The following is a 27276-nucleotide window of genomic DNA, read 5'->3' on the forward strand; positions in this document are numbered from 1 at the left end:
TCCCCTAGGTCCAAGCTTTTTGAACCTCTGAGATGGTGGCAGCTTATTTTGACACAAGCTTTTTTCCCCAGGACGTTGCACGCTGATTGTACAAAATCAACTCTACCTTGGTTACATTAGATTATTCCAGTTAGTTTCTGAATTATTCAGGAAGCAGGAGCTCTCCCCTCCACCTCACCCCCCCCCCAAATACAGTGGAACCCCATTTATCTTATCCTCCACTATCCGGCTCTCTGTATTAATCAAACAACCAGCACATATAGTGCCATAAATGGGTGATCTTTCCTGTGGCAGCACTGACCCATTCTCTGGATTATCCAATTTTTTTGGTTATCTGATCTTGCCCCGGTTCCAATTAGATCAGTTAAACGGGGTTCTGCTATAAATCCTAAACATCATCCATGAAACAAATGTTTAAGTCTTAAAATCCACATTTGTGGAGTATCTACACTAGCATTTGCAGTTGTCTTAGTTAATTTGACCATCAGTTAATGCAAGTTATAGCACAATCAAAAACTCCTAAAGGAAGGAAGATCTGTTCTTTCCTCTTCCTCCCCCAGCCAGCCTCCTTTTCCTTCCACAGGAGAGGGAGACCTGCTTCTGCCCTACACAACCACCTCCATCAGCTCTCTTGCTTCTCAGCGATTAGGAGGGACAGGGAAGACAAATTATTTTTTATTTCATTATTTGCAATACACTAATTCCCAGTGGCCCCAATGAAGCTGGACTAAGCACAAATGCATAGGAAGACCTGGTTCTTGCTCCCTGAAGAATTTTTACAGCCTAATCAAGAAGAGGAAGTGGATGAGATATTCTTCAAGCAGGTATCGAGATTAACTACCACACATGAGCTGGTATTAATGGGGGATTTTAACTTCCCAGATGTGTGTTGGAAGATTGTGCTGTATTAATGTACTATGTCCTGCAAGTTCTTAGCATGTGTACGGGACAATTTTCTGATTCAGAAAGTAGAGGAAACTACTAGGAGGTCATCCATTTTGGGTCTGATTTTGACCAACAGAGATGAATTAGTTGCGAATGTGAAAGTGGTCAGGAACATGGGATGAAGTGATAGTGATCTGATAGCATTCAAGATCCTAAGGAAAGGAGGACATGAGAACAGCAAAACAAGGACACTGGACTTCAGAAAAGTCACTTTCAACCAATTCAGAGAAATAGTATGCAAGGTCCCATGGAGAAACCATTTAGGAAGAGTAGGAGTCGAAGTTGGTTGTCAGTTCCTAAAAGATGTAAATGAGAGGCTCAACATCAAACTATTCCGATGCAGAGGAAAGATCAGAAGAGCCACAGGAGACCAGAGTGGCTGCAAAAGGAGCTTTTTAGCTATCTAAACATCAAAAGGGATACATACAGGAAAGGAAGGAGGGGAATGTCACCCAGTAAGTATACATGGGAATAGCATCAGTGTGTAGAGACAAAATCAGGAAAGGAATGAGTTTAACATTTCTTGCCAGTTATGAGATAAGAAGGGGTTCTACAAAAATATCAGACAAAAAAGAAAGATGGTGTATGTTCACTACTCAGTAAAGATGATGAGCTGGTAATGGAAGATAAGGTGGCGCTGCTCAATGCCTACTTTGCTTCAGTCTTCATACAAAAAACAACTTTGCTAATCTGATCACATGTTGTTATAGACAAGTAAGGGGAAGGGATGCAGATCAGGATAAGTAAAGAGATCTTCTGATTGATTTGACCGACTTAAGTCACAGGTCCTGATGATGAAGGAATTAGCTGAAGAAATCTCTGAGCCACTGGCAATTATATTTGCAAACTGATGGATGAGAGGTCCTGGAAGACTGGAAAAGAGCTAACCGTGTCCATTTTAAAAAGGGGGAGCCGGGGAACTATAAATCAGTCAGCCTGACCATGATACCTGGAAAGCTACTAGAGCAATGTATAAAACATTCAGTTTGTGAATACTTGCAGGATGACGGGGTGATCAATAGCAGCCAGCATGGATTTACCAAGAACAAATCATTCCAAACCAGCTTGATTTCCTTCTTTGACAGGGTAGTTGGTTTGGCGGATACGGGGGAATGCAGTGGACATGATATACCTAGACTTCAGCAAGGGTTTTGACACAGTCCCATATGACATTTTCATAAGTAAGCTGGAAAAAAGTGGACTCAGTAGAATTACCATTAAGTGGATACATAGTTGGTTAAACAACTTCAAACGAAGAGTCACTCTTAATGGAATGATGTCACTTTGGAAGGAGGTCTCAAGTGGGGCTCCACAGGTGTCTGTTCTGCGTCTAAACATCTTTATTAATGACCTGGATGTAGGAATAGAAAGCATAATGATCAAATTTGCAGATGATACAAAGCTGGGGCAGGGGGTTGCAAACACCTTGAAGGATAGGGCTAAAATTCAAAAGGATCTTGATAAATTGGTGAACTGGACTATAGACAATAAAATGAAATTGAACAAAGACAAATGTAAGGTGCTATATTTAGGAAAGAAAAACCAAATGTGCAAATACAGAATGGGGGATAACTGGCTTGGCAGCAGCACTGCTGAGAAGTATTTGGGAGTTGTGGTGGATCACAACCTCAACATGAGTCAGCAATGTGATGCTGTTGCGCAAAAAAAAAAAAAAAAAAAAAAAAAAAAGGGAAAAAGCAATTTTGGGTTGCATTAACAGCGATTCATAGAATGCAAGTCAGAGGAGATGATAGCTTGTCACTGGTTAGTCCTCTGCTGGAGTACAGTGTCCAGGTTTGGTCACCAATGTAGAGAAAGGATGTAGAGAAACTGGAAAGGATCCAGATGTGAGTGACAAAGGTGATCAAAGGGATGGAATGCCAGCCATATAAGCTAAGACTGAAGGAACTGGGTATGTTTAGTTTGGAAAAGGGGAGCTGAAGACCACTATCATGTCCCCCTTGAAGTGCTTGAAAGGCTGCTTTAAAAAAGATGGAGAGAAATTGTTCTTCGAATGCTTGCTCATGTCCATTCCATATTAGGTGTGTGTGCTCGTTTTCCCTCAGTGGTATCCATAGGGAGCTGGCATCCCCAGGAGTGGTGCGCACATGCTGTGGTATAAGGCACACCGCCAGCTCCCCCCACCCTCAGTTCCTTCTTGCCGCTAGTAACGGTGCTGGAACATCTACTGCTTCAGCTAGCTTTTCACTTTGTTCAATGTGTGTCTCAAACTTTTTTTCCTGTAAAATATTGTGTATAGTTAGTAGTTACCCTTAGTGTTAGTTCTACTTAGTTGCTCCCGGACGGGACTTAGCCTAGGGATGGGGCATGCCCCTGTCCCCAGGCATTAAGCCATGCGATCATTGTAAGCGGCTTATACCCATCAGCGACCTGCACGTTAGTTGTTTAAGGTGTCTAGGCGAAGGACACATAAGCAAGAAGTGTGACATCTGTAAATCATTTAAACTGCAAACAAAAAAGGAGAGAGACATCTGTCTCAGGGCACTCCTGATGGTGCTGGGGTCAGCGCCGACTCCGGAGCAGAGGTCCGACTTGACCCTGAGCACGGCAGCGTCAGTGCGGAGCGCCCCGCCGGCGCCATCTATGAGCCGATACTGATCCCCCACCCCTGTCAAGAAGGACCAAGAAGGGGAAGATCTCCCCCTTCCCACAAGGGAAAGAAGAGGGCCGGAGGAGAGCCAATGCCCGTGCTGGGTGGCTCAATGCCTCTGTCAGGGAGTCGGGCCGCAGCTCAAGTCAAGTAGTCTGGCCCCTCTCATACTATGTCTGCCACACTGGACAGTGACAAGGGCCTCCGTCAACTAGAAGTCCCGTTGACGCCCGAGGCCCTGCAGGCAGCGCAGGAGATCCTGATGCTACTGGTGCTGCCCACACTGGCTCTGGCAGTACTCAAGTCCAGGGGTAAACCTGCCTTGGGACCGTTCCGCGTGCCCCGCCTCAGCGGCACCTTTCCCAATTGCAGGGGACATCCCACCAGTGCTTGACCGCACGGAGCCATCATGCCTCGGAAGTAGGGAGGCAGGCTCAGAGAAGCCTTCTTCGGTTTCCGGACCCTGGGCACCAACAGCGGGATTCCTGGCGAGGCTTGCTGATAATCTGGCACAGACCTGCGGAGGCACGCGCGCCCCCGCCCAGCATGAGCGTCGAGACAGACCCTTTGCGTCTCCAATGCCGTGGCACCAATCACACAACCAATTGGTTGAATGGACCGACTGGTCACCCGCCGGCATCTGTCGCTGAGATGCAAATCCCCATGGTCGGGGATATCTGATGACCAGTCCGCTCTAGGTTCTGGTTCCAGTTGAGCAGCATGAGGTGTAGATCTCTGGTCTACCTATGCCAAACACTAAAGATTCTCAAGGGCTCATGCGAGGGACTTGTCTCGATCGGACAGGTCAATGTCGAGGCACAGCAGCTGGCACCTCACAGAGGAGGGCCGCTGGTCCAGCTAGTCATGGTCACTCCTCCGCGATCAGTCTGCTTACAACTCCAGCACTGAACAAGATTCCGTGTCAGTGGGACAGGCCCCGGCACCAACGGTACCTTTGACATCATCAGCACCACAACCGACCCCCTGGCCAATAGCTGGCGGTGTTATGCTCATACAAAGCACACGGGATCTTTATAGAGGAAGGTAAATATACAGCATTTATTGAGAATACCACAGTTAGCATACACTTTTTAGAGACACTCTCTCTCTCTCTCTCTCTCCTCTGCCAGTGATGTTTATAGTTACCAGTCTGTTGTAGCTAGAGTCAATCTAATGGCCAGTTAGATTGAGCACAAGTGTGGAGCTGGGTTCTGTCAGTTGCGATCCAATGCTCCGAGGCTTTGCAGGACTGAACCCAGAGTTCCATGGCAAAACATTCCAGCTTTATAGTTGTAAATTCCTATTTGAGTCCATGCATTTTGCAGTGTCGTCCTGTAATCATTAGTCCTTAAGTGGTGTTATCATTTGATGGTTATTGTCGGGCTTCCCATCATATCTCTTATTTGTTGTCTCACTTTCGGGGGTGTCTGCCTCACCTCTGAGGTCGTCAATGCTGCTAACATGTTCAACATCGGATACAATGGATGTTTTCTGATTGTCTCCTGGTCTTTCCAAGTCTCTCACTTCTTCTTGACCATCTGGACATTTGTGATGGCTTTCACACCTTATCTTTTCCTGATGCATGCATTCCTCATTCAGACAAACAATCTCTTACAGAAACCTTCAAAGGTATACAGCAGCAGTATTGTATATTCAGCAGAATAAATTGTAAATCAAGCCTTGCTAAATCTTATAACTAAAACAATTCACATTGGGGCTTCAGGTCCTCAACATTCCTCTAATCTTCTTAACATAGATACAATAGAGAATCCTGTCTCTTACTTCCTAATTTGTAAAACATATAGGAAACCATAGTAGCTTTATAACTTACTCTAAAACAAAAGTGTGACCATAATCACTCATAAGGATTGTTCTGGTCTGTCATTCGTTTCTACTATTCAAAAGGGGTGGCTGACAGGATGAAATCAAATCATATATTAATTCTTATGGGACATTATAAAATCCTTCTCCTACAGTGTGGTACTCCTGGAACCCTTGGGAGTTTACCCAGCCTTTGCAGACTGCCTGGTCAGTGGCTGGGGGCCTCAGGCCATCAGCCGCAGCATCCTGCCCTCCGGAGGTGGAGGCCCCACAGGAGAAGACCCCCACAGGCCCATGAGGACCCAGGGGAGCAGTCAGCTGGACCATGAGGGGATGTGGTAAATCCCTCAGCACTGGCTTCGTCCTCATCGTCGCCAGACACAGCTATTATAGATGCCCCTCACCCAGTTCCTCAAGATGACGCCAGGACTCATCAGGAGCTTTTGATGAGGATTGTGTCTAATCTGGGGCTTGAAGTAGAGGCACTCGAGGAGCCGTCAGACTCACTGTTTGATGTCTTTTTGTCCATGGCACCCTCCAGGATGGTTTTACCCCTACATGAGGGAGTATCGAAAATTATTAATGCCCTATGGCAAACACCCTCCTTTCTGCCACCCATTAAAAAAAGGGCTGAACACAAATATTTTATGCCAGCTAAAGGCCATGAGTATCTGTGGACGGGTGAGTTTAGAAACTCCCTCAGAGTTGAGGCCATTAATCAGAGGGAGAGGCAAGGTCAACCTGGGGCTACGCCCAAGAATAAAGGCTCAGAGACTGGATCTGTTTGGGTGAAAAATGTATTAGTCTTCCAGCCTTCAGTTGACAGTGGCCAATCACCAAGCCTTCCTTGGCTGCTACGACTACAACATGTGACAGACCATGGCCAAATTCGAGGTCTCCTTGCCCGAGGGGTCCAGGAAGGAGTTCTGGGCAATCCTTGAAGAGGGCATAGTGTCACCAGACTCCATGGGTTCGGCCATTTCCATGCAGAGGGCATCCTGGCTGCTCTTCTCGGGTCTGTTGACTGAGTCTCAGCAGTTGATGCAGGACCTCCCCTTCGATGACCAGGCCCTGGTTGCAGAGCAGATGGACAGTAAGCTGCCTGGACTGAAAGATTCCCTCACTACCCTACATCTTTGGATGCACATCCCCAGTCTAGCCCGTAAGCAGTTGAAACCGCAGCCATCTCAGGGTCAAGAGAGCCAACCTCGGCAGGAGACGCCCCATAAGGAGATTAGGGGCTACAAGCGCCACCTGAACCACCCACCTCTACCCTCTGCCCAACTGAGCTCGACCTGCAATAAGCAGGGAGACAAGCGAGTGTTTTGAGGGCGACCTACCAGCCTATACCGCAGATCCATCTTTCTCACTGTTTTCCAGCCATCTTTCTTTTTTCTTCCCTGCATGGACCATAATAACTTCGGATCTCTGGGTCCTCAATACTGTGGTGCAGGGTTACAGATTCTTTCTACCCCACTCCCCCTTCCCTGTCCCTCTTCAGGGACCCCTCTCACGAGTCTCTACTCACACGGGAGGTACAAGGGTTCCTGCAGCTGGGTCCAGTGGAAAAGGTTCCTTATAAGTACAGGAACAAGGGATTCTGTTCTGGGTACTTTTTAATCCCAAAAGCTAAGAGTGGTCTATGGCCCATCCTGGACCTGCAAGACCTCAACAAATACCTAAAGAAGCTGAAGTTTCACATGGTGTCCCTGGCCTCCATCATCCCGTCCCTGGATCCGGGAGACTGCTATACCGCACTCGACTTGAAGGATGCATATTTCCACATAGCGATCTTTCAAGGTCACAGTCGCTTCCTACGTTTCATGGTGGGACCTGACCACTATCAGTTCACAGTCCTCCCATTTGGCCTTACAACAGCACCGAGGGTGTTCACCAATTGCATGTCGGTAGTAGCTGCTTACCTCAAACGTCAAGGTATCCAGATCTACCCGTACGTCGACGATTGGCTCATCAAAGGCCGCTCCCGGTCCCAAATTCAGAGGGATGTCGCGGTGCTACAGGCCACATGCTGATCTCTGGGCCTGCTGCTAAATGACAAAAAGTTGCCGTTAGTTCCGGTGCAGGGGATAGAGTTAATCAGAGCGGTGCTCGACTCCCCCTGTACCAGAATGTTCCTACAGCAGGAGAGTTTCTAGATGATGGTGGACCTCATCACAGGAGTCTCCGTATTCCCCCTGACTGCGGCCAGGGTTTGCCTGCACCTGCTGGTCCACGTGGCAGCATGTACATACATCATCCGCCATGCCATGCTCAGGATACGGCTCTTATAGTAGTGGGTTGGCAACGGTCTAGTCCCAATCCAGAGATCACCTGGAAAAGGTCGTTACCATCCCTCCGAAGATACCTTGCTACAATGATGGACCAACCCCAGGGCGGTCCTGGAAGGAGTTCTATTCAACAGCCCTCATCACTCAGTCAAGTTGATATTGGACTACTCGGACCTCAGCTGGGGAGAACATCTCGGTGGCCTCCAAACCCAGGGCATGTAGTCCCCAGAGGAGATGACATTGTACATAAAAATCAAGGAGCTCGGATAGGTTCGCTTGGCTTGCGGAGTCTTTGCACCTCACCTGGGAGGCAAGGTGTTGGAATGTTGATGGACAATACGGCCTCGATGGTCTACATCAACAAGCAAGGGAGTGCACACTCATCGGCCCTCTATCAAGAGGCACTCCAACTGTGGGATTTCTGCATCGAACACACCTATCTCCTCCCTGGTGTCAGGAACACGCTGGTGGATCACCTCAGCAGATCCTTTTCCTCTCACCACAAGTGTTCGCTTCATCTGGAGATAGTCCAGACCCTTTTCCAGAGGTGGGGAACACTCAAGTGGACCTGTTCGCCACCAGCCAGAACAGGAAATGTCATCGCTTCTGTTCCCTACAAGGCCTGGACAAAGATTCCCTCTCCGACACCTTCCTCCTGTCATGGTCGGGGGGGGTCTGATGAACGCATTCCCGCCGATCCCACTCATCAGCAGAGTCCTATCAAAGGTCAAGAGAGACAAGGCCCAGGTCATCATGGTCGCCCTGGCGTGACCGGGCCAAATTGGTTTGGCACATCGATGGACCTGGCAGTGGCTGCTCCCTGGCCCCTTCCCAATTGGCCGGATCTGCTCTCGCAGGATCACAGGCGTCTCCTACACCCCAACCTCTCTCCCCTCTTCCTCACAGCATGGATGCTGTGTGGTTGAACTTGGGAAGCAGGAAGCCTTCCACTAGAGCAACTTATCTGTCCAAATGGGCGAGGTTCTCCCATTGGGCATCTGAGTGTAGCATCTCTCCAACACACTCCTCTTTACAATTTATCTTAAATTACCTGCTCCATCTTAAGAACCAGAGCTGGCCCTGTCTTCCATCAGATTACACCTTGCCGCTATCTCTGCTTTTCACCTGCTGATCCAAAGTCAGATGGTGTTCTCACACGATATGTTCCATCAGATTCCTGAGAGGCCTTGACAGACTCTTCCCACCAGCTCGGGCTCCTGTCCCACAGTGAGATCTTAACTTGGTGGTTCTTCGAGTGATTGCTCATGTGTATTCCGCAATATTTGTGTGTGCTCGTCACGTGCATTGGTGCTGGAGGTTTTTCCTCTAGCAGTACCCGTAGGGAGGAGCGCCCCCCATGACCTCTGGAGTGGCACCTGCCTGGCGTGGTATAAGGGGAGTTGTGTGGTCCCCCCACCCTCAGTTCCTCCTTGCCGCCAGTGAAGGTGCGTTGGAACTGCTCTGCTCCAGCTTTGCTGTAGCTCGTCCCCAGAACTGTTTGTTCGTTTACTACCTGTGGTTAGTTAGCGTAGTTAGTTGAGTTAGTGAGTGAGCCCGGGCCAGGGCATGCCCCGAGCCCCGGGATTTAAGTCGTGCAGTTCTTTTTGGCGTTCTGTGCCAAGAAGCGACCTGCATACAGACTGTTTGCGCTGCTTGAGAGAAACCCATATCGGTGAGAGGTGCAAGATTTGCAAATTGTTTAAGCCTCGGACCGAAAGAGAAAGGGACATTAGCCTCCGAGCCATTCTAATGGAGTCGGCGCTGACCCCGAACCCGGCACACCGCTCCGAGCCGTTACCAGGCACCACGGTGTCGGTACGTGGTGATCCGCCAGTGCCATTGACCAGTCAGCACTGCTCCCCGTCCCTGGGGCACGCCAAGAGGGACAAGAAGACTCCCTCTTCGCAGCGGCACCGAGGAAAGTCTGGGACAGAGGCTAGGCCCATGTCGGGCAGTCCTCGATCCCGACCGGGTGCTATGCCTCCAACTTGGGTAGAGCGGAGTAGCCCAGCTCCTTCGGACCGGGCCTCTCCGGATGCTGTCCATGCCCGAAGCCCTCCAGGTGGCCTGGGACATCTTGTCCATGCCGGTGCACAGAGCGCCGCTGATGTCGGCCCCACGCTCCAGAGGCAAGCCTCCGCTGGGATCACTGCAGTTGCCCCCAGCTCCGTACCGATCTTGGTTGAGGGAACGTTCTCAATGCCGATCACTGCCCAGCGTCCGCTCGGGACAGAGTCCACGTGGATCGCCCTCGATGCTGGCCAGACTCTCAGGCTGGGTTCTGTCTGGCCGGGACTCGGGGCACCGATCCTCCTCAGAGAGCAGATGTCGATGGGACTGCGGAGGACATCATCGTCGGTCCTGATCCTGGAGAGGGTACCCCACTCGGTTCTGGCACGATTGTCAACGCTGTTCCCACTCGGGCTTCTGCCCCAAGTCTCTGCCAAGGCACCGCAGTCCTGGGTGTCGATTGCTGGCGCCTCCCCGGTGTGGGTCCACCCATCGAGGCCGTCCGTGGAGCAGCTGTTACCATCGGTACCGGTCCTCCACGTCGAGATTGCGGTCCCGTGACCGTCGCAGATCCCGGCACTGCCGCTCCTCCTGGTCGAGAGACAGCTACGGATCCTACGCCAGCCCGGTCTTCATTTGTAGCCATCCTTCGGACCAGACCGCCCAATCCCAGCAGCCAGCCCCAACGGTGCCATGACAGGTGCAAGTATCAGAAGGGTAGCCGTGTTAGTCTGGATCTGTAAAAAGCAACAGAGAGTGTTGTGGCACCTTTAAGACTAACGGATGTATTGGAGCATAAGCTTTCGTGGATGAATACCCACTTCCTCAGACACATGGGTATTCATCCACGAAAGCTTATGCTCCAATACATCCGTTAGTCTTAAAGGTGTCACAGGACTCTCTGTTGCTGCTTACAACAGGTGCAGTGGCACCGAGCGTCGTGGCCAGCCCAGTGGTACCAGTGGGCACCCAGGCCTCCGGCACAGGCCTCCCGGTGGAAGCTCACTTGGTCGCTGGAGCTTCAGAAGCAATGTCCGCCTCCCTCTCCAGACCCCCAACAAAGGAGTCGGTGGGACGCTCGTCCTCGGTACCGCGCCCAGAGTCTGACCAGGTGGTGGATCCTCCGGTGTCAGCCGACACTCAAAGTATCGCACCGGCCTCTTCGCCCCGTCCAGAGGAGGCGCTTTCGGCCCTGCCTCCCCCCATCCTGCAGGAGGACTTCAGGGCCCACCAAGAGCTCTTAAAGAGGGTGGCAGCAAGCCTCCACCTCCAGGCAGAGGAGATGGAGGAGCCCTCGAACTCTCTGTTCAATATGTTGTCCCCATTGGCACTGGATAGGGTGGCCTTGCCACTCCATGAAGGGGTGGCTAAAATTTCAAATGCCCTGTGGCAAACACCAGCCTCGTTGGCCCCTATATCAAAAAAGGCAGAACACAAGTACTTTGTACCCACTAAAGGGCATGAGTACCTATATACCCACCTGATGCCCAACTCCCTGGTGGTCGAGTCTGTCAACCACAGGGAACAACAGGGTCAGCCAGCCCCAACCCCAAAGAACAAAGACTCTAGGAGGCTGGACTCTTTCGGAAGAAAAATTTATTCGTCTTTGAGCTTCCAGTTACGAGTGGCAAACCATCAGGCCCTCTTGGGTCAGTACAAATTTAATCAGTGGGGCTCCCTGCCTAAATTTGAGGTTTTCCCTCCAGGAGCGGGATAAGAAGGAGTTCAGGGCACTGGTGGAGGAAGGGGCAGGATCCCAGGGACTAGTACTCTGCCCTCGATCTACAGGACGCGTACTTCCACATCCACATATTTGAGGGGGACAGGCACTTTCTCTGGTGGTGGGACAGAATCATTACCAATTTATGATCCTTTCATTTGGGCTGTCCACTGCCCCCAGAGTGTTTACAAAATGCATGTCGGTGGTAGCGGCATACCTCAGACGGCGGGGGGTACAGATATTTCCCTATCTGGACAATTGGTTGGTCAAAGACACCTCCCGGTCGCAGGTGAGGGATCACGTGGCGCTTCGCCTGTCCATGTGCACCACCTTGTGCCTACTGGTAAACAACACCAAGTCCACGTTAGTCCCAGTCCAACGCATAGAGTTTATTGGGGTGCTCCTGGATGCAGTGTTGGCCAGGGCTTCCCTCCCGCAGACAGGTTCCAGACCCAGTGAAAGTCTCATCGACTCGGTCACAAGGTTCCCGGTGACAACAGCCAGGGTTTGTCTGCAGCTCTTGGGTCGTATATCAGCGTGCACGTACGTAGTCCATCATGCCAAACTCAGGATGAGGCCCCTCCAGCTCTGGTTGGCCTTGAATTTCTCCCAGGCCACGGACAGGATGGACAAGGCCCTCACCGTGCCGGGCGCTGTGATTACCTTCCTGCGATGGTGGTCCACCCTGAACAACATGCTCCAAGGGGTCCCGTTCAGGGACAGAGCCCCGTCGCTGGAGCTGGTGTCCGATGCGTCGGACCTGGGTTGGGGGGCCTATGTGGGGAGCATTCAGGCCCAAGGCCCGTGGTCGGCTCAGGATCTGATCCTACACATTAGCATCAAGGAGCTCAGAGCGGTGCAGCTGTCGTGTATGGACTTACGCTTGCACCTGGAGGGCAAGGTAGTTAGGGTCCTCACAGACAACACAGCCTTGATATTCTATATCAACAGGCAAGGTGGGGCCCTCTCCTCTGCCCTCTCCCTTGAAGCCCTCAGGCTGTGGGACTTCTGTATAGCCCACGACATCCACCTGAAGGCCTTCCACTTACTGGGTGCCCACAACGAGAGGGCGGATCACTTGAGCAGGGACTTCTCCTCGCAACACGAGTGGTCCCTCCACCTGGAAGTGGCTCACCGGCTCTTCCGAAGGTGGGGAACTCCCCAGGTGCACCTATTCGCGACTTGACAGAACCAGCGCCCTTCCCCAGGCCCCCGGTTCTGCTCTAGGGGGGCCTGGGGAAGGGCGCTATCTCAGATGCCTTTCTCCTGTCCCGAGCAGGCCCGCTTCTCTATGCCTTCTCCCTGTTTCCTCTAATCCATCAGGGTCCTGGAGAAGATAAAGTCGAACAAGGCCCGAGTCGTCCTGATTGTCCTGGTGTGGCCCAGGCAATATTGGTATGGGACCTTCAGGGGCCTGGCGGTAGCTCCGCCGTGGCCGTTGCCGCTCCGACTGGACCTGTTCTCATGGGACCAGGGCCGCCGCCTCCATCCCAACCTAACAGCTCTTCACCTTACGGCGTGGCCCCTCAGTGGTTAGGTGGAGAGGAAAGGACGTGCTCAGAGCAAGTTCAGTGCATCCTCCTCGAAAGTAGACGGTCCTCCACTCGCTGTGCTTATTTGGCGAAGTGGTCCCGTTTTTCTAGATGGGCGGTAGACTAGGGTGTCTCCCCTGTGACCGCCCCGATCCAGCTTATCCTTGATTACCTCCTCCACCTGAGGGCCCAGGGCCTGGCGCCCTCGCTCATCAGGGTGCACCTGGCGGCCATATCAGCCTTCCATCCACCTGTGCAAGGACACACAGTGTTTTCCCATGCTATGACTGGCTGGTTCCTTAAGGGTCTAGCGTCTTTTCCTATATTCGAGACCCCCGGATACACAGTGGGACCTAAACTTGGTGTTGGCTTGTCTCACGGGGCCTCCATTTGAACCACTGGCCACATGTTCCTGGTCTCATCTCTCGTGGAAGGTGGCCTTCCTGGTTGCTATCACGTCGGCCAGGTGAGTCTCGGAGCTCAGGGCCCTGACTTCCGAACTGCCGTACAAGGCCTTTCATAAGGACAAGATCCAGCTCCGCCTACACCCTGTGTTCCTCCCAAAGGTGGTCTCCACCTACCACATGGGTCGGGACATTTTTCTACCAGTCCTCTGCCCCAAGCCTCACACATCCAGTGAGGAACTCCACCCCCACACCCTTGACGTGCGGCGGGCTCTGGCTTTGTACCTCGAGCGGACTAAGTTGTTCAAAACGTCCTCGCAACTGTGTGTCACCTTGGCTGAGCATGCGAGGGGCCAGCCAATTTCCACAACTTCCATTCACCGGCTTTCCAATCGAATCACTTCATGCATCTGTTCCTGTTATGAGCTGGCGGGTGTTCTCCCTCCACCCACGAGTGAGGGCACACTCGATCTGGGCACAGGCCTCGTTGGCTGCCTTCGTGGCCCACATCCCATCCAGGACATTTGTAGGGCTGCCACGTGGTCATCAGTTCACACGTTCACCTCGCACTATGCGATCGTCTCCCAAACCAGGGATGATGCTGGGTTTGGCAGGGTTGTCCTCCATCCTGGGAACTTGTGAACTCCTACCCACCTCCAACAGATATAGGTTGGAATCACCTTTTGTGGAGTATGCATGAGCAATCACTCAAAGAAGAAAAAACAGTTACCTTTTCTGTAACTGGTGTTCTTCGAGATGTGTTGCTCATGTCTATTCCACATCCCACCCTCCTTCCCCTCTGTCGGAGTTGTCTGGCAAGAAGGAATTGAGGGTGGGGGGAGCCTGCAGTTGCCCTTATACCACGCCAGGCAGGCGCCACTCCAGGAGTTGCGGGGGGCGCTCCCCGCTACAGATACTGCTAGGGGAAAAACTTCAGGCACCGGTGCACGTGGTGAGCACACACACACCTATTGTGAAAGAGACATGAGCAACACATCTCAAAGACCACCAGTTACAGAAAAGGTAACTGTTTTTCTTTTTCTAGGCTCATGGGTCTGCCTTTTGAGCCTATGGGCTCCTGCTCCCTCTCCCCCCTGTCATGGAAGGTTGCATTCCTTGCGGCGATAACATCCGCGAGACGAGTGTTGGAACTTAAAGTCTTGACTTCGGAGCCACTCAATACAGTGTTCTACAAGGACAAAGTTCAACTGCGATCCTATCTAGCCTTTCCGCCGAAGGTGGTGTCTTCTTTTCATGTTAACCAGGACATCTTCCTCCCAGTGTGTGTCCCAAGCCTCACGTCACTGGGGAGGAAAGAAGGCTGCATGCCCTGGCCGTCAGACATGCCCTGGCATTTTACCTGGAGTGTACAATGTCCTTTTGCAGGTTGACCCAGCACTTCATCGCGATAGCGGACAGGATGAAGGGTCTTTCGGTGTCATTGCAGAAGATTTCCAACTGGATCGTCTCCTGCATCCCGACCTGTTATGAGCTAGCATAGGTCCTGCTGCTGCCGATTGTAAGGGCCTACTCGACCCGAGCTCAGGCGTCTTTCCTGGCCCCGTTCTGATCCAGGACATTTGCAGAGCTATGACGTGGTCTTCGCTTCATACATTCATGGCCATCACTCAGCAAGCCAGAGACGACACTGGGTTCGGCAGAGCTGTGTTGCAAACTACATGTCTGTAAACTCGTACCCGCTTTCATTGGCGCTGCTTGGGAGTCACTTGATATGGAATGGAGATAGTTTCCTTTTTCCGTAACTGGTGTTCTTCGAGATCTGTTGCTCATGTCCATTCCATAACCCGTCCTCCTTCCCTACTGTCGGAGTTTCTGGCAAGAAGGAACTGGGTGGGGGGAGCCGGCAATGCCCCTTATACTGCGGCATGTGTGCACCGCTACAGGGAGCTCCAGAACCGGTCCCCTATAGATACCACTGAGGGAAAAACTTCTGGCACTAGTGCATGTGGCAAGCACACACACCTAATATGGACATGAGCAACACATTGTGGTTGTGGAATCTCAGTCTCTGGAGATATTTAAGAGTAGGTTAGATAAATGTCTATCAGGGATGGTCTAGACAGTATTTGGTCCTGCCATGCGGGCAGGGGACTGGACTCGATGACCTCTCGAGGTCCCTTCCAGTCCTATAATCTATGAATCTATGAATCTATGAAACATCTCAAAGAACGCCAGTTGCAGAAATGTTAACTGTCTTTTCTCTTGCTACAGAGGGCAGGACAAGAGGCAATGCATTCAAACTACTGCACAGCAGATTTAGATTAAATCTTAGGCTACATCCTCACTACTGGGGGGGGGGTGTCGATTTAAGATACGCAAATTCAGCTACGTGAATAGCGTAGCTGAATTCAACGTATCGGAGACGACTTACCCCGCTGTGAGGATGGCGGCAAATTGACCTCTGCGGCTCCCCCGTCGACGGCGCTTACTACTACCTCCACTGGTGGAGTACAAGCGTCAATTCGGGGATCGAATGTCGCGACCCGACGAGACGCGATAATTCGATCCCTGAGAGATCAATTTCTACCCTGCCAGTTCAGGCGGGTAGTGTAGACGTAGCCTTAGGAATAACTTCCTATCTGTAAAAACAGTAGGACAATGGAACAAATTGTGTAGGGAAGGTGTGAAATCAGAAATAACAAATCCTGCATCTTGGCAGGGGGTTAGACTAGATGACCCTGGTGGTCCCTTCTAACTGTGTGGTTTTATGAACCGAGAAGCAATAAGTTGGGTATAATCAGATGGTCTAATTGGGAGGAAGGACATGGTAGCCTAGGTTAGTAAGTACCAACTTGATTTTGATTGTGTTATTTTAAAACTGCGTACATTCTATTTACATTCCTTACCTATAATGTTTTAACTTCTGCATATTTCTAATTTATTTTTTTAACATAAGGCTTGTGGCGTGCCAGCAAGTTGGACCTTTATTACGTATCAAGGTCTGTGTATTCTGTGACTCTCTGCTAGAAACGTGGGAAATACTACCGGAGCTTCAAATAATTTTTTTAATGGAAGTTTTATTGAGTAAAACAATAACACAGATATTTATATTCAGTTATTTGATATCATTCAATTTTCAGTATGTCATGGGTTCTTTTTTAGGTTTCAAAGTCGATGTGCTGTTTAATATGTTTGGGATTATTTGTACCTCATAGCTGTTTCAGGCTATTTGCAGACTTGGGAACTGATCACTGTATTAATTTTACACTCACTTATAAAATTTTCTTCACAGCCATGAATGCTAAAAACATGCGGGTTTTTAAAAAGTGCAAGCTTGAGGTCCTGGGGCACAATTCTGTGGCAAGGGATAAATTCTGCAACAAATTCACCAGCAACAAAATTAGGCAGTGGTAAAAAACAGGACCCTCTATCTCTCTCTTTTTGAATTGCCTTTGTCTAAAACTAAACATGTTATTTATGAAAAAAGTCTCTCCTTTAAACAAAATAAAAAAAAATAAAAATTCTAACCTTTTGTATTGTATTGTGTATCTTAAAAATGTTTAAGGAAGACTCCTCTGGCCCTGCGTTTTTGTTTTTATTTCATCAATACAGATTTTTCATTCAGCTCAAATCTCTATCTGGTCTGATTTCCTGTGTACAACAGACCCTGCAATATTGCCCAGTATGAAGACCATAATTTATGATTGATCGAGAACATTTCTCTTAGAAGGACCTCCAGTCTTGATTGAAAGACTTTGTGATGGAGAATCCTGACCCCTCTACCATTTTAGGAATTGGCTGGTTTTAGCGTTGCTTGGATACATAAACTGCTTTGGATGCAGATGTCTTTTGTTCCCATACTTGTTTTTGTGTGTTGTTGCCACATGATGTAACATCATATTCCCATATAATATCACAACCCCTGTGGACAAATTTGTTGTCATTCTCCTCTCTGGTTGAGGTGATAGTGAGACCAGGACTCTCCCCGCCTCAAGACTACCACATGGCTTACCATGAATTGTTAAAGCGGATAGCTTTGAACTTGGGAGTCCAAGCGGAAGTGGTCATGGAGACAACACAGTCTCCTGAACATTGTCATCTGCGGGGCCCTCTAGACTGGCTCTACCACTTGATTGGGTCCATGATGGCTTCATTAAGACCCTGTGGTAAACTCCTGCTTCCCTCCCTCTGATAGCAAAGCACACAGAGTGCAAGTATTTCTTTCCGGCCAAAGGGTATGAATTCCTTTTCTTGCATCCTCCCCTGGGATCTCTGGTTGTAGCAGCTGCCAAAGAAAGGGATTGCCAAGGATAGGTGGGTCCTATGCCAAAGCAAAGGATCCAAAGAAATTGGACCTGTTCAGACAAAAGGCATATTCCACATCCACGGGGGGCCTGCTGCTCCGCATAGAGAATTAGCAAGCCTTGTTGGGTTATTATGATTTTAATATGTGGGAGTCCATGTTATAATTCAAGGACATACTCCCTCAAGACTCTAAACAGTTTTCCTCCCTAATTTGAGGAGGGAAAGACTGGCTCATGCCTCTCTGCAAGCATCCCCAAACACTGCTGATTCTGTGGCCGGATCAATGGTGACAGCGGTAAAAGTGTGCAGGAGCTTTTGGTTGCAGTCCTCAGGGCTCCCTTATGAGGTGCGACACACTATTCAGGACCTCCGAAGGCAACTTTGAAATTCCTGGAACTCTGTGCTGGCAGGGTTAAGGATGCAGTATAAATCACAGCACATGGGCTGTTACTTTACTCAACCAGCCAGATAAGAGCAGTAGAGGAGACTGAGCAGGGGGTTCAGGCACAGACCTCCCTCCCCCATGCTTCTTGGCCCCAGACATTCAGGGTCTTCGAAAAACTCATTCCCTTTCAAGTGCTTGGTCATATCCATTCCATGTCAGGTGTGCGACTTTTCTCCCAGTGGTATGCATAGGGCCAGCCCTATTGCCCCCTAGAGGCCCGTGCTCATGCACCGGAATAAGTGGTGCCACTGGCCTTGTGCCCTCTCAGTTCCTTCTTACTACTCATGACGGTTGCTGGAACAATCTTCTTTTGTGCTTCGGCAGTTTCTTCCAGTGATTTTTCCGAACTCTTGTTGTAAATAATTGGTAGTTTTTGTAGCGTGTGTTAGTTAATCCCCTTTCGGGATTTTGTTCCCAGGGCGGGCATGCCCCGATCTCTGGGCTTTGAAGCCATGTGCGTCATGCACGAAACATATGCCCATGAGTGATCACCACTCAAGTTGTCTAAAGTGCTTGGTATGGACATGTGCAACAAATCTGAAAGAACACTTACAGAAAGGTTAGCAACTTTTATCCTATCCCAAAACAGAAGAGAAGTTTCTTTTGCTGTCTTCTTCCCTCCTCCTCCAAGGGAGGCATCTAAGCATTTTTCTCCTGTACGAAAAGCCAGTAACATCTTTCTCAGGTGCTCCTTTTCTGCTCCACTCAAATAATTGGCAGAAAATTATTGATGAAGATGAGCAGGGCAGTAAATTGTGCCTTACCTGTCAGCTACAGGAGAACCTATGGTACTTGCCCTGATACTTGGGGGAGGGGGGGAAGGGAGTAGATGGTCTGATCCCAGAGTGATGTGTTAACTTTGCTCTTCTCAAAGGCAAAACGACGACACCAATCTAGGGAGAAGGATATCTCTGGTAGTCTCTCACTCTACATAGGTCTTTCTCCTTAGCAATACAGGGAGTACACACTGCTCAAATTTAAGCTGCTCCTGCTTCAGTTGCTAATGTGCTGGCTGTATGCCTGTAAGAAATTAGATGGTACGTTTGTGTCAAAGTACTTGAATTATTTTTCCCATACAAATTAAATCATTTGGAAATAAAGATTTTTACCTTTATTTTATTTTTGTGCCTTTTTTCCCCTCTGTGCTTTTAAAAAAACAAAAGCAACTTTGTCACTCTTCAGTTCTTTGTCAATATACTACCAATTTAAAAAACAGATTTTTGTTTGAGGAAAAACAGCTCAACTAAAATGTGAACGTCATGTATCCTTATCTCTTATATCAGAACACCAGGATTGCACAGATGTCAAGAATTTCACCTTGGTAGCAATAGGAATGTTCATTATTATCACGACAGCCCTTTAAATATAGCCCTGGAACCATCTGAATGCCCAAGCTAACTAAAATAGCATTAAACTGGAATTATTAGGATGGAAATGCGTTAAAGATGGCTTGTGCCAATAGTGTATATTGTGTCTTAGAAGGTCTTGTAGAATTGCTGTTAATAAATATTACTCTGCTATGCTTTCACACTGTCTTTCCACTGATGTGGTGATCTAGAAAAGTCCTGGAGTGTTAGTTAAATTTATTTAAAAAAACTACAATGAGTTATGCAGATAATTCTTAAAGATACTATTACAGGATTTTTACTCTTGGGTCTTTTGCCTTCAATCAGACTTATGCAAGAACTCTTGGAACTTCTTTTGGACCTTTGAGGCAACTATAAGTTTTTTGTGGACTGGTCTACTCCTCGCCTTCACCCAGCCCCCTGACCATGCTCCAATTAAAAGTGCTTCCAGAGGCTTCAGAATATTCTAGCCAGTTCTTTTTTTCCTTTCTGTAGTCAGTGAAGCAGCTCTCTGTAAGAGCTGCCCAACAATAGCAGCTCTGGCGCTTGTTGCTCACGGCTGTTTAGGTGGACACCAGGTATCCTTTATCTATTTCCCTGGGCTATATCTATGGGCTGCTCAATACTCTAAGGCTAGGCCCATCTTTATACTATGGGGATTGTAGTGGCATAGCTACAGTGCTATAGCTAGTCCAGATATTGTGTACACAGCCTACAGTGATGGAAGGGGTTTTCCATTGCTGTAGGAACACCGCCTCCCCAAGCAGTAGTAACTAGGTTTACAGAAGCATTCTTCCATTGACCTAGCTGTGTCTACACTGGAGATTAGGTTGACATAGTTACAGCACTCAAGGATGTGGATTTTTCACACATCTAAGCACAATAACTGTGTTGACCTAAATTTTTGGTATAGACCAGGCCACAGAATCCTGTACATGTTGTGCTTTTTAAGGAAGGGCAAACTAACTACCTTGTAATTTTACTACAGAGATACCCCCTACAATTCTCAAAAGCACATTGTTCTCTTTTAAAAAATCATTAGTAGGGCCCTACCAAATTCATGGCCACGGAAAACGTGTCACTGACCACGAAATCTGGTCTTTTTTGGTGGCTTTTAACCTATTCTATACAGATTTTACAGGGGGGAGACCAGCATTTCTCAAATTGGGGGTTCTGACCCAAAAGGGAGTTGCAGGGGGATCACGAGGTTATTATAGGGGGGTCATGGTATTGCCACCCTTACTTCTGCACTGCCTTTAGAGCTGGGCAGCCAGAGAGTGGCGGTTGCTGCCTGAGGGCCCAGCTCTGCAGGCAGCAGCGCAGAAGTAAGGATGGCAATACCATACTATGCCATTGTAGCTTCTGGTGATGGTGGCTCTGCCTTCAGAGCTGGGCTCCTGGCCAGCAGCTGCTGCTCTCCTGCTGCCCAGCTCTGAAGGCAGCACCACCACTAACAGCAGTGCAGAAGTAAGGGTAGCAGTATCACAACACCTCCTACAATAACCTTGCGACCCCCCCCCCCCCCACAATTCCTTTTTGGGTGAGAACCCCTACAATTACAACCCTGTGAAATTTCAGATTTAAATAGTTGAAATTGTGAAATTTACTATTTTTAAATTCCTATGTGAAATTGACCAAATAAACTGTGAATTTGGTAGGGTCCTAATTATTAGGCACTTGCGTCATTTTTGCAAATGGGTGTTAGGTTTGTAAATCAGTTGCTTTTGAGAATTGTATCTGTTATCTTTCAGGATTTTTATCCATTCACTTACTTTCAAATGTTGAAATTATGTATTCTGGGTATTAACTCTTTCCAGCACATTATTTGGAATTTTGTACACATGTGGCTTTGATGTAATTTTTCATGTTGTATTTAACTGCTAGGGAGAGCTTTTTATTTCTCACTTTTGAAAAATATCTGCTGGAATGTTCCAGGTCTTCTGAGATTTCTGGAGTTGAAGCATCCTCAGTGGGAGGGAACACTTGGGGCCATCTTACAGGCCAAAAAGCTTGAGAGCAATGGGAACACAATTCTTACTGGAGGTATGGATCCAAGAGAGTTAGTCCTGAGATCTTCAGAAAAGCTTAATTAGAAGATGAGGAGCTATCCTGTTAATCACAAGAAGGGCCCCGCTCCTCTCAAACCTGGAAAGCTTTTTAAAAATAGTAAGCTTTAGGCATTATTTCACAACTAGAAATAACTTTTTAAATATTGATTTTTTTTTTTAAGTACCATAATCTAAAATCATTATGGTGTAGCTAAGGTTTGTTGTTGTTTGTGTTTAGGAAATCATGTCTTAGTCATAGATTTTTAAAGCCAGAAGGTACTAGTCTCATCTGACCTTCTATGAATATCCTGACGTAGTACTACATCTCAAAACACTTGGCTTCTTAATTCAATTTTAAACACTCTAGATACTTCATAATGTCATCTCTTCTCTCCCTTTTTGCTCAATTCTACAATCTAAAAGCCTAGAGCCTAGAAATGTTGGTTCATCTTCTGAACATTGGAATGGTGCTACAAAAGGCTAATGATGTCACATTTTACATAATTAAATAGTAACAGACCACTGGAAATGTGAATCAAAATGTAGCATTTCTTTAAACATAGCTTTAATTACTTCTAACGCTAGATTTTAAAATGTGCAATAGATCTACACGCCTGTTGATATTGAATACAGGCAAATGTATTATGGATAAAGTGAAAGTTAGACACAGTAGAAATAAAACATGTAATGGCTTATGCTGGCGTGTGAATAAATCTTTGTCTTTATTATAACTCAACTATACTATGATATGGCAAACCTGTTAGTATGTGTGTCATATAGTTACAGGGGGGAAATTGTTTTTAGTTTATTCTAAATGCTTTGCAGTTAACTTGCCAAAGAGCCTTAAACCAAAAGTACTTATGCTTTCCTCATATTTATTTAAAATAAGTAGCTTTGGGAGGGACCTGCTAAAATTCAAAAGATTTTACTTCTACCATTGAAAGCATTTAAAAAAAAAAAGTGACTAGCAAAAAGGAGAAAAACCTCTAACCTTTTGCTGTATTTTGATGTTCTGACATATGAAGAAATATATGAGAATTCTTTTTCCTTTGGCTTAGAAATGTAGGTCCTATGTCGGCTGGAAGAGTCTACAATAGTTTTTGTTTTTTTTAAACTTCATTTAACATGCTTATCTTAATATTTACTAAACTTTAGTGAACAACATTTTATACAAAGAAGGACTGTTTAAGATTTCATGTCCTGTACTCTTCAGTTAAGGTGTTAGAGCTCACAGTGAACATCCCTAGGTATATTTACATTGACGCCTGGAGCAAGCTTCCCAGCCCGGGTAGACAATCTGACGCTAGGGCAGCTCAAGCTAGCATGCTAAAAATAGTAGTATGGATGTTATGGCTCTGGTGGAGACTCCGGCTAGCCACTTTAGCTCAAACCCCGGGGACTGGGTGGGCTTGAGAGCCTGAGCTACTGCCCAAGCCACAATATCCACACTGCTATTTTTAGCATGCTAGCTCTAGCTGAACTAGCACAAGTCTATCTATTTGGGCTGGGAGGTTTGCTCCTAGCTGCAGGGTAGACATAGTTCTTGAGACGTCCCAAAGGTCATCCACTAAAACCAGGAAAGAACAAATTTGACATTACTGATATTTCAAAGGTTTAAGAAAAATAATCTAACAACCAACCAAAGTTCATATTTTATTATATACAGAAAGGAAGAAAGAGAAACAAACAAAAGAGCAAACAATTAAAAAAAAATCCTTTCAGTCCCCTTTCTAATACATGTGAAATACTATCCATTTACTAGTCTTTTAGGCAAACATTATTGCTTTCTCTTCTGCCATGCTATTTTTTGTCACAATCGAATGCTATCACCCCAATCTGCCTCTTTTACCCACACAAAAATTACTTTACTTTATAAGCTGTGTTAAGTTGATTAATTAGTATTTCTTATGTGTATACTATTAATTAATCAAGGTACAGTTTTGAAGGGGGAAAATATGGTAACACAGTGTATGTTTTCTTTTTTAAAAGACTCCTGCTAAGAAAGATTCAACTCCAAGTACTGTGAAAGAAGACAAAATCCATGTGTTGAAGTACAATATAGGGGATTTAGTGTGGTCTAAAGTGTCTGGTTACCCCTGGTGGCCATGCATGGTTTCAGCTGATCCTCTTCTTCATTCCTACACTAAACTAAAAGGTATGTCTTCATTGCTGCACACATCTTCATGGACATAGAGACATTAAATTCTGGAAAGTATCGGGGTAGCCGTGTTAGTCTGTATCTACAAAACCAACAAGGAGTCTGGTGGCACCTTAAAGACTAACAGATTTATTTGGGCATAAGCTTTCGTGGTAAAAACCTCACTTCTTCAGATGCATAGAGTGAAAGTTACAGATGCAGGCTTACTTTTCTGGAAGTTTCATTCAGATAAATTGATAAACCAAAATCCTTTGTGCTTCAGCACTTGTCTATGCTGCTTGTCAATTACCTTTTACTAGCTTACATCAGGTTGCATTGGAAAGAAGTGGTGTTCTGGGGAAGCTTAATTTAAATGGAAATTGGAAAAATAGGTTAGGGAATATGAAGGTAAAACCTTTGATAACAATGAATTAATAGAAACAAAAGACTGAAGTAGGAGAGAAAATTCACAGTATAGCTCCTTAAAGTTTGAAACTTGTTTTCAATATTTTAATGTTTCTGCTTTCAGTTAAATCAAAGAGAAGTTACAACTCCCTATGTGACATCAACAGTGAACAGGATAAATTCTTTAGTGTCAGTATAATTACTTGCGTTGCTGCTCTTAATCAGGGCAGGAACATAGCTAAGGCCTTGCCTTGTAGCTTTTCTTATCAAACAATCTTCCTTTTCCCAGTGAAGCAATAAAGTAAATCCTGTCTGCTTGCTAGGAGGATAGAGTGGCTGGTTTGTCTCTTCCCTTACATTTTTTCATTATGGAGTGACCAGTATGGGCACCTCTCTAAAATCCAGACAGTTTTATCAATCTCAAAATGGGTTGAAGTTTAAAAAAAAAAAATTCTATGGAATTCAAAATGAATTGGACAACAAGTTTCAGTATGTCACAAAAACTATAGGGTTCAACAGAGTTTGAAAAAATTCTAACTTTTGCTACTGTTCAGCAAGTTATGGAAAGGAGGAGAGAGAACCTAGTTTACTATGCTTCCCAGGCTGAGATCTGCTTTCCAGGACCAATTTTTAGTTGATTACAATATATTTGAAAAGTATTCAAGTCTCAGTAGAAACATTTCTATAGGTCATAAGTTTTCGCAAGATTATATAGGATGACCGCTGAGGGAAGATTGGAAAAAATTGGGTTTGTTTAGTCTGGAGAAGAAGACTGAGAGGAGACATAAGTTTTCAAGTACATAAAAGGTTGTTACAAGGAGGAGGGCGAAAAATTGTTCTCGTTAACCTGAGGATAGGATAAGAAGCAGTGGGCTTAAATTGCAGCAAGGGCGGTTTAGGCTGGGCATTAGGAAAAACTTCCTGTCAGGGTAGATAAGCGCTGGAATAAATTGCTTAGGGAGGTTGTGGAATTTCCATCACTGGAGGTTTTTAAGAGCAGGTTAGACAAACACCTGTCAGGGATGGGCTAGATAATACTTAGTCCTGCCATGAGTGCAGGGGACTGGACTAGATGACCCCTCGAGGTCCCTTCCAGTCCTATCTGTGATGTCAAATGGCTGCTGGAGGCCTATATTTTACATTATTGGAGGGAGGGGGGAATAGCCCTTTTTCTTGCACAAAGAGATTTCAAATTTAAACTGAGAACTAAGATGTCTTGCCAGTAAAGAAGGAAAATTATTTGCGTATGTTTTCAGCATGAATCTCAGATTCCACTGTAGGTGTGCATACACCTGAGATCAAAATCTTTTGAATAGCAGTTTCTGTCGGGGTGCATATGTCCTGTGTTACCTTATGCTTCTGGGTAAGAGCATAAAAAGCAGAGTGATCACAAACTTCCTTCTTACCACCCAGGCAGTGAGGAAGAACACAATGAGTGCCTGACCTGCTACTCTTTTATCTACTGCGGAAGAACTTTACCTTCACATTTCCATTTGCTTTTTCCTCCAATTGGACAAGTCAGTCCCCTCTGTATACATTCTTATAGCAGAGCCAGGTGCTTTGCGCCAACTACCACACTTCGTGGTGGATTCTAAGTCCTAAGAGTTCAAACCCTTCCTTTTTGCAAAGGACTGATTCCTTGAAGGATGAACATAGCTGATATCTCTTCTACCTAGGAGAGAGCCACATGCCAGATATGTGGTCTGTGCACAAGTCCTTGTCCACGAGGATCTGCAAATCCAGGGGATGTTCATGGTACACCTGTTAGCAATCAAAGTGAGGCTGAAAAAAACAGCATCAGCCAGCACTCCCTCAAGCAGGCACCACACTCCAGGTTCAGTCAGTGAAAAAGCTAAGAGTACAGTGACAAAGCCAGATATGGCAATAAAGTCAGCTCTAGTGCCTCATGAAAAGGTGACTTGGTGAGACAGAGCCAGATGGAGTCTCAACATAGCTCCAGACAAGGACAATCCCAGGAGGAGGACTTGAAACAAAACTCTTCCTATGTCCTCCACAAAGTCTGGAGGAGCATGTGGGGTACAAGAATAGGTACTGACCTTGATTCCCCATGACAGTGCCCTGCAGAGGGCTGTGTTACTTCCTGGAGAACTCAGTGTCCCCTATGAAGACATCTTTTACACTGAAGTGATGATTGGCACTGGAAATATATCCCCATATGAGACAGCTGTTTGAAGAAGAGATCTATTCCTCTTGTTGAGCCACTCCTTTTCTCCAATGTCTAGTAGAGCTCCCTCTCCCACCTTTGAAGAGAGTCACTAGGGAGCACAGAAGGCTGCCCTAACTGAGACATCCACCCATGAATGGCATTGGGCCAGCCAGCCTCAACCAGGCCAGTATTCCTATATTGCTTATATAGGCCTTACTTTTATTGCAAGTGTCTAGGAGCAAGATCCTATTCATAGGCACCCAGAAAGATGAGGCAGTATCATTCCCTAGTGGCATCATCGGCTATACCACCAACACTGGAGCCAGACAGTAGCTTCTGCAAACATGAGGCAAATGGAAGGACAATGGCAACTTCCATCTCTACCCAAGGAGTCATCCTCATCATGAGACGATGCATTGGCACTAGTCTTCATGCCAGCAACTGACAACTTTAAAGCATTCCAGGACCTCCTGTCCCACACTGAGAATATCATAGATGTTGAAGCAACAATCCTATAGAAGTCCTGTTGTTTTTTGATGTCTCAAGCTCTACAGCTCTGACCAGGATCTCCTTTCTTATCAGCAATGTGTTCTTTGAGCTGGGTAAAGGACTGTGGCAACCCCCTGCCATTCTTCCTCCCACTTCCAAATGAGTGGAGAAGAGATACCTGGTGCCTCCAAAGGACTTTGAGAACTTATGCACCTATCCAAATTAAGGGTTGCTGGCTGTGTTGTCACTGCAGGGAAATTCTAAGTCCACCAACGGCATAGGTAAGGACAATGATCTTAAGAAGCTGGTCTTATTTGGATGCAACGCACATTCCTTGCCATATGCAGCTCCAGGCTGTGAACTATCAGGATATGTTTGCAAAATAATCCTTTCTCATCTGGGAGAGGGTCATCCACTCCCTGTCAAAACTCCTGCAGGAAAGGAAAGTTATCAGAGAGGTCCAGATTGTTGCTAGAACATCTTTGCAGACAATTGTGGACACATTTGGCACAGCTACAAGATTGATGGCCATGGCTGTCAAAATGAGCCAGGGCTCGTGGCTTCTGGCATACCATGCAAGGTAGAAGCCACAGTAGAGGATCGGCCCTTTGATGGTATGGAGCTCTTTAGCCAAAGAACAGA

General features: G+C 47.1%; 1 protein-coding gene across 5 annotated transcripts in view; it reads left to right on the plus strand.

The window, feature by feature from the left end:
* Positions 1-27276, plus strand: part of NSD2 (nuclear receptor binding SET domain protein 2) — a 182829-nt gene that overhangs the window by 63447 nt on the left and 92106 nt on the right. For all 5 annotated transcript variants that reach the window (XM_054030048.1, XM_054030047.1, XM_054030050.1 and 2 more), the window contains exon 3: positions 23426-23591. In XM_054030048.1, coding sequence (XP_053886023.1) covers positions 23426-23591 — 166 coding nt within the window. The remainder of the gene's footprint in view (positions 1-23425; positions 23592-27276) is intronic.

Source organism: Malaclemys terrapin, chromosome 5 (assembly GCF_027887155.1).
Source record: "Malaclemys terrapin pileata isolate rMalTer1 chromosome 5, rMalTer1.hap1, whole genome shotgun sequence".
Classification (NCBI taxonomy): domain Eukaryota; kingdom Metazoa; phylum Chordata; order Testudines; family Emydidae; genus Malaclemys; species Malaclemys terrapin.